At 41.9% G+C, this 12,454-nt stretch overlaps 1 protein-coding gene across 1 annotated transcript in view; it reads left to right on the top strand.

Annotated features, from left to right (window-relative positions):
- The window catches only part of LOC128700569 (nephrin-like), a 694,403-nt gene that overhangs the window by 529,016 nt on the left and 152,933 nt on the right, over positions 1 to 12,454 (top strand). Inside the window, exon 12 of the mRNA XM_053793851.2 lies at positions 9,426 to 9,531. Coding sequence (XP_053649826.2) covers positions 9,426 to 9,531 — 106 coding nt within the window. The remainder of the gene's footprint in view (positions 1 to 9,425; positions 9,532 to 12,454) is intronic.

Raw genomic sequence — 12,454 nt, 5'->3', positions numbered from 1 at the left:
TGTTGGGACTCCGGTGGGTGAGTGGGGAAGTGTGGACAAACGAAGAATAGTCGGTGAGAGGAAGGTCTTGAGTTGTAGATGAAAGAGCCAGGGCTAAACCCAGCTGTGTGGCACTGCGAGGCAGTTTAGAGAGGGCATGTTGAGGACATAGAGGAGAGAGCAGACTGCAGACAGTGCTCGCTGGCTGATATGCTTCAGGCTGAGGTAAAGAGCTGGTTTGGACGTCAGGTGTCGGGAGGCACACGTTGTGTGTTGCGGAAGTGTGTTGTGTGTTTGGCTACACTTCGCTGGTGATGGAGCCACTCTTGAGTCTTTTGAAGTGTCTCTTGGACATGTGGAATAGTTGCATTCTGAGGTTGGAGCAGTTCAGATTCGTCACCAGGTAAGATAGTGCGTTTTCAAAAGGAATTTGGTGAGGTTTGTTGCAGGTGTACTTAACAGCTCCTTCTTTCATTAAGTGGAGCATATCAGCTGCGCTCATTTCGGTTGGGAGGTTGGGGGTGGTGTAGAAGGTTAGAGACCCATTAAAGGCTTGGCTTAGGTAACGGTTGCCTGTGGTTTCTTCTTCGGTTACTTCTTCGACTACTACTTCGTCGTTGTCAGAGGATTGTTCATAATGTTCTGGTTCTATTTCGTCTTCTGTGACTGTGTTGAGAGGAGGCAGGGAGTGTTGGCCGGTTGTGGTTTGTTGGGCTGGTGGTGGATGGTGAAAGGTGGCAGTAGACGGTGGTGTTGGTTCTGGAGTAGAGAGTCTTGGTCAGAGATCCGAGTAGGACCAGGGATTGAGGTGAAGTTAACAATGTCTGGAATTAGCTTGAGGAGGTCTTGTGATGGTGGCGAGTCTGGAAAGTTGAAGTTTGGCATGTTGTTAAGGCGAAACAGTTCATTGATTGTTGTGTTGAATGAGCCAGGGTTTGCAGCATTAGTGAGGTGTGCATACATTATACAGTATAGCACCTTGGATGGAGCAGCGTCAGGAAGAGCAGAGAGGGACTGGCTGGGTGGAGATGATTGTTGTGTAGCTTGAAGGAGTTCCGTGGTATCTGATTGAATTTTTGCAATGGCGGCGTATGTTGGCGATTTAGAGTTGTTGTTCTTGGTTTCTTCAATGATTTTCCTAGACAGGACTTCTTTACGTAGAGGGCATTTTGCTGCAAGGGTGTGGCGAGTACCCTTGCAGTTGAGGCAGGTAGGAGAGGTAGTGGTAGTAGAACATTCCTTGAAGTCATGGCCGTCTTTACCGCAGTTTGTGCAGTACTTCTTCCCTTTCAGAGGACAGTCAGGCGTTGAGTGGTGATAGGAGTAGCAGGTCCAGCATGGCGAGATGTGGGCGAAACGTTCGGGTTCTATGTGACTTGGATGGATATGATAGTAGGAGATAGCTAGGCCGTCAGACAGTGCTCTAGTAGCCATCTCGATGTTGAAGGTTAACTTGATCATTGTAGAGGCGTTGGGGATTTTGGTGATATGTTCAATCGACGCCCAGGTATTTTGTTCCTCGATAGAGGTCTTGAGATCCTCAGTCGATAAAGAAGTGACGAGTTTGTCCAGCCGTTTGACGAAAACGGAACGTTTCGCCAGCAAAAAAGGTACTCTGTCGGTCTCTGAGGGTTTTCATAGAGGTGTCGGCCATCAGCTTTGAGGCTTCATAATCGTCAGTACAGACGACGATAATGAGTCTTTCGTCGAGTGGATGGCTGTAAATTTAACCTGTAGGAAAGTCTTCAGCGGCAGCAAGGGCAAGTTTAGTTGAGTCATTTATTACTCCACTGTTGGGTTTGATCCTTAAACGGTTTGCAAGCATCATGAAGGAGTAAGGCAGGCGCTGGTACGATGATTATAGGTTCCCCGACGGGGATCGAAGGAACACTTCTTGAGGTGAGGAGCGACTGTGTCTTAACGACAGCGTTTTTTTTTTTTTTTTGATCCTTCAACAATATTGCTACCCCTTTCTTTGTTCTAACTCTCTCAAATACTCCTGACTTAATCCCATTCATTTCTTCCCACTGAATCTCCCTTACCCCCTTCAACTTTGTTTCGTTTAATGCTGGACATCCACTTCTTTTCATTCATAACATTTACAATCTTTTTATCATCTGCACTACATCCACACACATTCAAATATCCCAACTTCGGGGTTAGATGTTACTAACCCATTGCTCCCAGCATTTTAATTACCTCTTACAACATGCATGGCTTACAGAGGAAAGATTCCTTGTATTTCCCCATGGAGATGAAAGGAAATAAATAAGAGCAAGAACTATTATGAAAATAAAAGAAAATTTAAATGGATGTGTATACATATACATGGACGTGTATATGTAGTGTAACCTTAGTGTAAGTAGAAGAAAGAAGATGTACCTGTTTTCCTGCATGTTTCCTGTTTCCTAGCGTGTTTATGAGAGAATAAGATACCAGCAATCCTACCATTGTATAAAACAATTACACGATTCCATTTCATGTGCATTTGGCAGGGCAGTAGTGTCTCTCTGGGTGGTTGTTTGTCTACCAGCCTTGGAGTTAACGATTTCTGTATTTAATATTAGTCCAGTATATTTTAGTTAAGGGCCTGAGAGGAAGTACGCAAGGGAAGTTATTTCTGGACATTCTATTTGGCGAAGAGTAAAAAACCAGATAGAATTGGATGATAGTGATTTTTTTGTTAATTACTTTTGATATTTCAGTCTTTCTCTCTCTTTCTCTCTCTCTCTCTCTCTCTCTCTCTCTGTTTTACACAGGATTTTACAAGGTTAGGTTCCTAACTTTACCAACAAGCTAAGAGTTGTTACCTGCATTAGCTCATTTAAAAGCTTTTTATGTTACAAGACATACAAGTGTGGAACAGGATGAAGTTAGAGCCATTTGTGGGCCAGCAATTTAATTTGATATTATGCTGATCGAACATATTCCAGACTTGAGTCTTCCTTGGAATACATGATCTCAAACAAAGTGATATTCTGGAAAAGAGTACAGTCATAGTGAAGTTGCTGCTTGCTGCCCGTCTTGTTGTGCAGAAGCTCACTTTTTGTTGTCCTCGGAGTGGAGGTAATATTAGCTTTGTACAGAACTTAAGGCCACCCACATCCCTTCTGTGTTGAAGGCTCTGCTGAAATGACAAATCTCTCCAGGCTGAGTCCAGGCAGGAGATAAGTTGTAAGTAGTCTTGTTCTGTTCTCTATTCTCTCAAGAAGTTGCAGATGAGATGGAGGGCAGGTAAACCAAGAAAGTGAATCATACTCGAGGTGTGAGCGTACTTGTGCCTTGTACAGAATCCTGCAGCCTCTACCGTCAAGCAGATGCAAGATATGTCAAAGTGCTGTAAGCTTCCTGGCCACCTTGTTTGCTAGATTTACAACGTGGTTCTTCATGATCGGCTTTGAGTTAAATTTCACCTCATGTTTATCAACTTCGTCCCCTGGTACCAGCACTCTCTTAATCATTCTTATCACTGGTCCAGGATTACCATCACGGTGTCTAGACACCATCATTTTTCTCTGGAGCAAATGTTACCTCCCTCCCTCCCTCTCTCTCTCTCTCTCTCTCTCTCTCCAACAAGAGATATAAAGGGAGTCTCATTCATAGAAGACAACGAGTTGATGCTCCCGTAGTTGCAACCGTCATGTTTGTATATTACGTCTGAATTAAACAATAACTCTGGGGCTACTACCAGTAAGAGGCCCCAAGTTATCGTTTACTACAGATATAATATACAAACAAGACGGTTGCAACTGCGGTAGTACCAACTCGGTGTCTCATACGAGTGAAATATCCTGCACAAAGAGGAAATACGATGAAGTTAGGCCCATCTGTGGGCCAATGAATTCATTTCGTGAACTGATTTTAAGTCGTTCATGTCGGTATGCTGTACAAGTATGTTCCAAACGCAAGTCATCCTAGGAACATATGATCTCAGATGAAGCGATGTTCTAGAGAAGGGTACAGTCAGAGGGTGCTTACTGTTTGCTTCCCGTCTCGTTGTGTAGAAGCTCACCTCTCGCTGTCCTCGGAGTGACGCCATGTGCGGTACCTTGACACTGTTGGCCATATACATAACATTAAAGCCACCCACATTCCTCCGGTGTTGAAGGCTCTGCTGAAATGACACGTTTATCCAGGCTGAGTCCAAACAAGAAATGAGTTGTATTGCTCTTCTTTCTATTCTGTCATGAATTCGTAGATGAAAGGAGGGGGAGGGGCAATCCTAGAAAGTGAAGCATACTCACAATGTGAGCGTACATATGCCTCGTACAGAATCTTCAACCTCTGCTGTCAAGCAGATGCGGAATATATATAAGTGCTGTACGCTTCCTGGCCACTTTGCAAGATTTAAGATGGGATTCTTCATAGACAGTTTGGAGTAAAATTTTACCCAAAGATATCAACGTCTTCCCATTCATTCTTACTATTTTTTCAGCATTACCATTATGGTGCCAAGAAATCATTATCATTTGTGTTTTTATCAGGAGCAAATGTGACCTGCCACCGCTTTCCCCATGCTGATATAGCTGTAAGTTGGCGTTTGATTACTAAACGTCAGGGGAAAGTACATGCCTGGGATTCTGGGATTAGATGAAAAAAAGATCATTGAAGTGCACATTCCATAATTCTCCAAGCATACTAACTATCCTGTGAACACTTGCACTAAAAGTGTCTAGTTGACTATTCCTGGAAGGTAATCACTGAGGAGACTCCAAGTGCTTCCAGTTTTACCAAGAGTTCCTGCTGCCATAGTCAGCCAAAATCAGCAGCTATGTCCAGCGATACTACACAGCTAATCTTGAATTCGTCCGGTGACTGTTGCCACTTAGTGGATAGATTTAACATTAGATCAGCAGCATTAGCGTTTTGTGAAAAAATATTGGCGGTCAGAAACAAACGAATAGTAGTCTAAAAACTATGTCATCTTCCATGAGATTATTGTCTCAAGAACTTTGCCAGTGATTGACAGGAGTTGCTCATTTCCTCTCTGCTTTTCTTTTTGTGAACAGGGAATACATTTACATTTTTCCACCCAGAAGGCTATTTACACTGTGCTAGTGTTAATAGATAGAAACTGGAGGTAATGTAAGCTATATTGGACTCAACTCATCTAGGCCCGCGGCCTTTTCTTGTTCCAGGGATTTAAGGAGAGGATACACTTCATCCTGCCTTGTCACCATTGGCATTATTGACACAATTCTTGTGGCTAGCCGAGGAAATTTCCTTGCTGGATCAAGAACTTGCATCTTGGCAGGAAAGTGTTCGGTAAAGAAGCCAGTTTTCTCCTGATTGCTAGTAGAGATGGTCCCATCCTGCCGGTTTAAAGGCGAAATAACTTCATTAGGTGAATCTTGTGGTCCTTGACTAAGGACCACCAGCTTCTGAAGCCTACTCTATCTGACTTTAGCTTTCTTGTTGTGTCAGCCTCCTATTTGGACTTCTTCCATTTGCTAACAGGCTTGCCTGTGCAGGTTCCTGTTATAGATTGTGTAATGCCTTTTATACTTTCTGCAAGCCTTGAATTTAGCAGTAGCAGTTTATTGACAATGAAAGGCGAACCAATACTGATTTGAAGGCTTCCGCACATACTACAGCTGATGATTGTATTTTTGTTGGAGATTAAGGACGTGTTCAGTGAAGGCATTAATTGTCGACTTGACCTTAGAGAAGAGCATTCCAACTATAGGTCGCGAGCTCTTTTGGGCTATGCTAGGATGATCGTACATGACCACTCATACCTAAATGAACCCCCATGACTACTTTCTTACTACTGATGTTATGTCACTCAGGTTGCAGTCTGTATTGCTGCACACCACCTAGAGCACCTGTAGCATTACGATACCTGTATACAGTAGTAGATGGGTGGGTTATACCGACGGTCACCCAACTACTACTGCATACAGGTATCGTAATGTTAAAGGTGTAATGTTACAGGTGCTCTAGGACCTAGGTGGTGTGCTGCAATACAGACTGCAACATGAGTGACATAACACCAGTAGTAAGAAAGTCATGGGGGTTCATTTAGGTATGAGTGGTCATGTACGATCATCCTAGCATAGCACAATAGACAGGCAGAGTAACCTAGTAATGTCCTAACCCGTCTAGGTACAGCGGCACAAGGTACACATAGTTGACTGCAACATGATGATTGTAACTAGTTTAGTGGTTTACTGAATTAGGTTAGTAAAATTATAATGATAATGATAATAATGATAGCAGCGGATGATAGTGAGAAATAATGATAGTAATAGTGTTAAAAAGGAAAAACAATCATAAATTACCTAGTTATACAAGAAAGAAAAGCCTGAATAGGAGAATTCAGACATATTAATTGATATCGGGTATTACTGGTTCACAAAATGAGGGATTTAATTCTATTTCTTTAGTTAGAAGGTTGTTCACGTTATCTTCATTATGTATGTAAATGATCCACTATTGCAATGTTACTTCTTACATTACTTACTTCTTAAACTTAGGGTTGGCTATTAACTATCTTCTAGTTATTTTACCTTATGCTATCTGCAAACTGTGGGGCCTACCCCACCCGACCCCATGTGTGGTGGGGTGTGGGGGGACCAGTGTGTGGTTGGCATTCCACTGGCACCTCTCCCTCAGTCAGAGACTCGTTGGTGCCACCGCACTACCATCTTCTGTAAAAATTTACTCTGGTTTGCCTGTTGCTGCCCCAGCAACATTGCACAGCTCCCGATGATGCACTAAGTGTGAAAGTAATTGAACTAAAGATTACCAACCCACGTGGCTTGTCTTTGTGTGTGTGTTTGTGTGTGTATGTGGTGCCGAATAGGTGAAACTGGTTAATTAGCAAGAACTCATTTAAAATTAAGTCCTTTCTAAAATTTTCTCTTACACATTTAAAGATAGATTTTTTTCATTTATGGTAATATAAAAATTAATGATTTTGTACCAAAAGAACCCTAGGAAACTTATCTAACCTTATTATAACAAGCACAATTTTATTTAGCCTAGTTCAACTAAAAATATTTAATGTAAGTTTACAAAATTTAATAATAAACAAACACAATGAAATATACATTATTTTCGTTAGATTCAGAACTTTTTTTGCGAAATTATTGTATACATAAATTTTCGCTTGTCCTATTCGGCAAGAAGTGCATTCTCATTTAATCCAAAAATCGTAATATACAGTGCTAGTCACGGCATTATGCCGCCCCTCCCCCACACATGTACCAAAACACAAACACATATCATGAAAGATTATAATATATATTTTCACACTTAATGAAGTTTTAATACTTGGTGCTTCGTCCTTTATGCTTAATCACGTCCCTCAGCCATGTGGGAAGAATCTCACACAAATTCTTGAGGGTTTGAGGAAGTATATTATTTCATGCCTCATGTAGAGCAGCCTCCAGCCGCAGGATGGAACTGATATCCTTCCCCAGTAAACTTTGTTTGACTATTGACTAGAGGTTCTCAATAGGGTTTTAGGTCTGGGGAATTGCCTGGCTAGTCAAGAAAGAACCTCACTTCACAGTCCTTAAGAAACTGAACTACAGATTTAGCAGCATGACATGGTGCACCTTCCCACAAAAATATCATAGCCCCACACTTGTCAAATGCCTCGTGTAAATTGTCACACAATACCTCCAGGTAATTATACTGGTTCATATACTGGTTTTTGGGAAACACAATGAGTTCACCAACACTGAGCACTGAAACACCCCCAAACCACGAGCGAGTCTGGGTGTTTGTGGTCCCACAGATGTAGTGCAGGTCTAGTGGGTCACTACCTCTGGACTGGTACACATGTCCCCCACGGTTACAAGTGACGGTGGAGGTTGCTTCATCACTCCAAAGTACTTCAGACCAGTGTTGAGGATTCCAGTGAAGATATTTCTTTTCATAATCCAGCCTACGTTTCTTCTGTGGCTTGGAGAGGATCGATTTCTTAACCTGGCACTGACTACTGTAGGCCAGTTCTGACACACGTTTGTTAACAGTTCTTACAGACACCTCTGAGAGAAGATGATGAATCTTTTCTTTCAATTCTCTAGTAGTTATCTTAGGTGTACTTTCTGCTTCTTCAACACAGTTAAGGTACGGACAGATGTCTTCTTCGTGGGGCCAGGCCGAGGTTTGGCAGACGGTAACTCGACACCACCATCAGCCTTGAAACGGTGCATCCAGTTCCTCACTGAATTTTCACACACACCAACATTTCTTTCGTCTGGTGCCCAGCTTAGTGAAGCCCTATGATTTGAGCTACAGTTTCAGGTGTTAAAGACTTCCTTTTACCCATAATCAAACATGTATAACCCCAAAACCAAAGGAGTGTGGAGTGTGGCGGCAGGCTCTGACGTCATGCTAACGGCTGCTACCCGGCATAATGCACTGATAAAAAAAAAACCTGTATGGTAGGCCTTTGATTTTCATCACTGCATTATGCCGTGGCACTCACCCGGCATAAGCCGTGACTAGCACAGTACTGTACGCTAAAATCGTCTTATGAATAATGTGTACTATCTGGTACATTGCTATGATGAGGTTTACTCATAAGTACAAGAGTAATATACATGTATAAGTGTGAATGTTCGGAATATGCTCGGTGGATCGACTCGACATAGACTGAGAATATGACGAATAAAACGTCCCTAGATAAGCTAACTTCTAGATCATCGAGGCAATCAGCTTGTTTGAACAATATGATGGCACATTCGCCAAACAGCGGTAATGCTCAAAGCAGCAACGAACAACACAGTGTAAGTCGAAGAATCAAGGAGTGCCAAGTGACCCTAACTGTGCACCTTGAAAAGATCTTACACAAAAGGTATAAAACTCCCATATTACTGAAACTGAGTTCAACAATTCCAAATTCCCGAGTACAACAGTACACAGGTACCAGAACGATGAAGGTCGAGAGTTGAACTTGGGACAAGAGATATAGTGTCTCCCGACACAATCTCTGAAAAAGTTCAAATATCACTAAGTCTAAATAATGCTCTGTGAACAGAGTTGCACTGAGTTATGAGATTATTTCACAGCTCACCAACAGAGACGTTACCAAAAAGAGTCTAAATAACATGAACTGAGGAGAACAGCAGAGACAGAGATGTTACCAAAACCAGGAACAGCCACAGAAAGAGAGAGAGAGAGAGAGAGAGAGAGAGAGAGAGAGAGAGAGAGAGAGAGAGAGAGAGACAGACAGACAGACAGACAGACAGACAGACATACAGAGAGACAGGCCCTATAGATCCAACGTCTGGTGACTCATACCAGCTTAACCATGGCACGAACCACGAAACAGGCGGGCAGGTAGTTAGCAGCATGCTGACAGTCAATCGAAACTCTCCATCATTGAGCACAATACTGTTTTTGTTACATCCTACCTATGAGCATAACTAATAATATAAGTCTGCATATTGTAATAATATTTATTAAAAAACACACGTATCCTTGTATTCTAGGTGCACCAGACAGTGTGAGAGACTGTGTGTTAACCAATCAGTCAGCTGGGTCACTACACGTCACCTGCCAACCAGGAGCAGATGGCGGTCTTACCCAAACCTTCAGGTAAGTCTTTCATGTTCCATTACATCTTTACCGAAGATCGAACCTGGATGATTTTCTTGGTGTCTAGCAGACTTTTCCAGTGAACCACAATAATCGATATTTTTTCAATTTCTCGTAAGATTTATATAGCAAGTTTATTGCATTGCATTTGTTTATGATTCTCCTTGCTGTTTTAGAGACTAATTGATACATAGAGAGATTAACACATAAAAAAAAATAATAGATAAAAGGTTAGACATGTAGATTCATAGATAGTCAGAGAGGGAGGGAGAAAGGGAAGGAGGAAGGGATATAGATTGATAGAAAGAAGGGAAGAGAGAGAGAGAGAGAGAGAGAGAGAGAGAGAGAGAGAACATTTGATAGATTAAGATATAGCTAATTAACAGATCGAGATTATATATATATATATATATATATATATATATATATATATATATATATATATATATATATATATATATAGTGATTAACTATCTGGAGTCACAATTACTTGCCAAATCAGTGGCTGTGTTGGATTATCTAACCACGAAGGTGTCTTCACAACACTGAAGATTCCAAGGGAACGAGCCGAAGAATATGTCAAAGCCTGAGCTCGCTGTCTCTGATTGGAATGCGCTTTTCCAATGGGATGTTGATAACCAAATAAATGCCTTCACTGAATACAACTTCATTTCCGACGAAACCCATCCTTCACCTGCAGTGTGTGACGAAGCCTTTAGTTCAGATTTGGATCGGTTTTTCGTTGTCGAGAGGCTGCTACTACTAAATATAAGTCTTAGAGAAGGTATAAGATGTTAGTTATTATTTTGTCCTAGGCTCATGTAGATTATACACTAGGCCTGTTACCCCACTTTCTATGAAAGGAACCTTTACAGGCAATCCTGTTGCCAAACAGATGAAATCCGAAAGTGAACTGTCTCTAGATGGGAGGCTGACACAAAAAGAAAACTGGCATCTTGATTATTTCCCGATGAAATTATTCCGCTTCTAAATCGGCAGATGGCACCATCTCTACTTGCGGTCAGGAGAAAGCTGACCTCTTTGCTGAAAACTTTGCTACTTATATGCAAATTCGTGATCCAGCAAGGAAACCTTCTTCAATAGCCGCAAGAGCTGTGTCAAAGTTGTCAATGGTGACAATAGTGCAGGATGATGTATATCTTCTCCCCCCCCCCCAAAAAAAAAGGCTGTGGGCCCAGATACGAGGAGCACAAGATTGCTGAGTATATGTTCAGATCAGCTAGCCGCAACTCTAACTTGCATCTATAAACACAGTCAAGCATAGTGCAAATGGCCTCTTTACAAAAAGAGGAACATAGCGGAAATCAGCAACTACAGACCAGATGACAGGGTTTTGGATTACCACTCGCTTCTTTGTGACCGTCAGTATGGTTTCAGAAAAGGTCACTGTGCTACTGACCTGCTATTAAACCTCTCCACTATGTAGCACCATTCACAGGACGAAACCAAGATCAACTGTGTAATAGCGCTGAGAACTGCTGTGCTTTCGAAAGAGTAAGCCACCTGGGAACTTGGCAAACCTACAAACATTAAGAGTCGCCGACTCTGCACTATGCATCCTCAGTGATTACCACAGGGTATATGGATATCTAAGCACATATGGATATCTAAGCCAATGTTTTGGAATGTCTACTTAAATTACCTTCTTCGTATCATCCCAGAATCCTTTGCATGTGCAGATGATTGTACTCAGACACTGACTTATCCAAAAGAGAAAATGCCAGCTGCTCTCTCTCCCTGGCATATAGCTATATCAGTCAGTGGTAAAACGATAGCAGGTCACATTTACTCCTGAGAAAACACAAAGAATGATGGTTTCTGATCATCATGATGGTAATGCTGTAGCAGTAGTAAGAATGAATTGGAGTTTTGGTACCCAGGGATGAAGTTGATGTCCTTGAGGTAAAATTTGACTCCAAACTGACTATGAAGAATCACGTTATAAATCTTCCAAACAAAACGGGAGATTACAGAACTTAGACATATCTCGACCCTTCTTGATAATGGAAGTTGCAAGATTCTGTACGAGGGATAGGTATGCTAACACCCTGAGTATGCTGTATTTTCTTGGATTTCCTGCCCCAAGTTTCATTTGCGACTTCTTGACAAAATAGAGAACAGAGCAAGACGATTCATCTGTAGCCTGGATCTGGCCTCGACAGATCGATCATTTCAGCAAAGCCTTCAAAACCGGAGAGATAAGTTGCCTTACTGATATGTACAAGGACAATATTATCAAAGTACCACACTTGGTTTCCCTCTGCAAAGAGCAAGAATTGAGCTTCAACGCAACAAAACGAGCAGTAAACACCAACTACACTCTAGATACATCCTTCTCAGGAACATAACCTCGTCTGAGATCATTTATTCCCTGGATGATGAGTCATGAACATGTTCGTACAGCATAATATCGTAAACGAAATAAAGTCAGTTAACGAAATGAAATTGCTGGCCTTTTAATAATAAAAAGGCTTTAAAATAAGCTAATGTAGGTAACATTTCGTAACTCTTAAATAAAGTTAGGAACCCTAAACCTAACCTTGTCTAACCATGTGTAAAAAATGGTAGATAGAGATAGAGAGAAAGACCATAGACCTACATTGCAGCAGCTGCCTCGGTGCCTTACCTTTCTCAAGGGCAGGCACTTTACACGTCATACACGCCCACCACAAGCTGACCACATCATGAGGAGCCAGTCTATCAGCATCCTGTCGGCCAACATTAGAGGTTTCATTACTAATGTTGGAGAGCTCACCCGACATGATAGCTGTTGTTGAAACATTTTTGGACGACAGGATTCCAGAAAACTTTGCAAGAATTACTGGCTGCACCTCATGGATGAGAAGAGAGAGGCAAGGGCAAGGAGGTGTTGCTGTGTGCTTCTCTAAAAGTGTTCATGCCC

This window comes from Cherax quadricarinatus, chromosome 65 (genome assembly GCF_038502225.1).
Source record: "Cherax quadricarinatus isolate ZL_2023a chromosome 65, ASM3850222v1, whole genome shotgun sequence".
In the NCBI taxonomy this organism is placed as follows: Eukaryota; Metazoa; Arthropoda; class Malacostraca; order Decapoda; family Parastacidae; genus Cherax; species Cherax quadricarinatus.
Note: the sequence above shows the minus strand (reverse complement) of the source record. Positions and strands in the feature narration are given on the sequence as shown.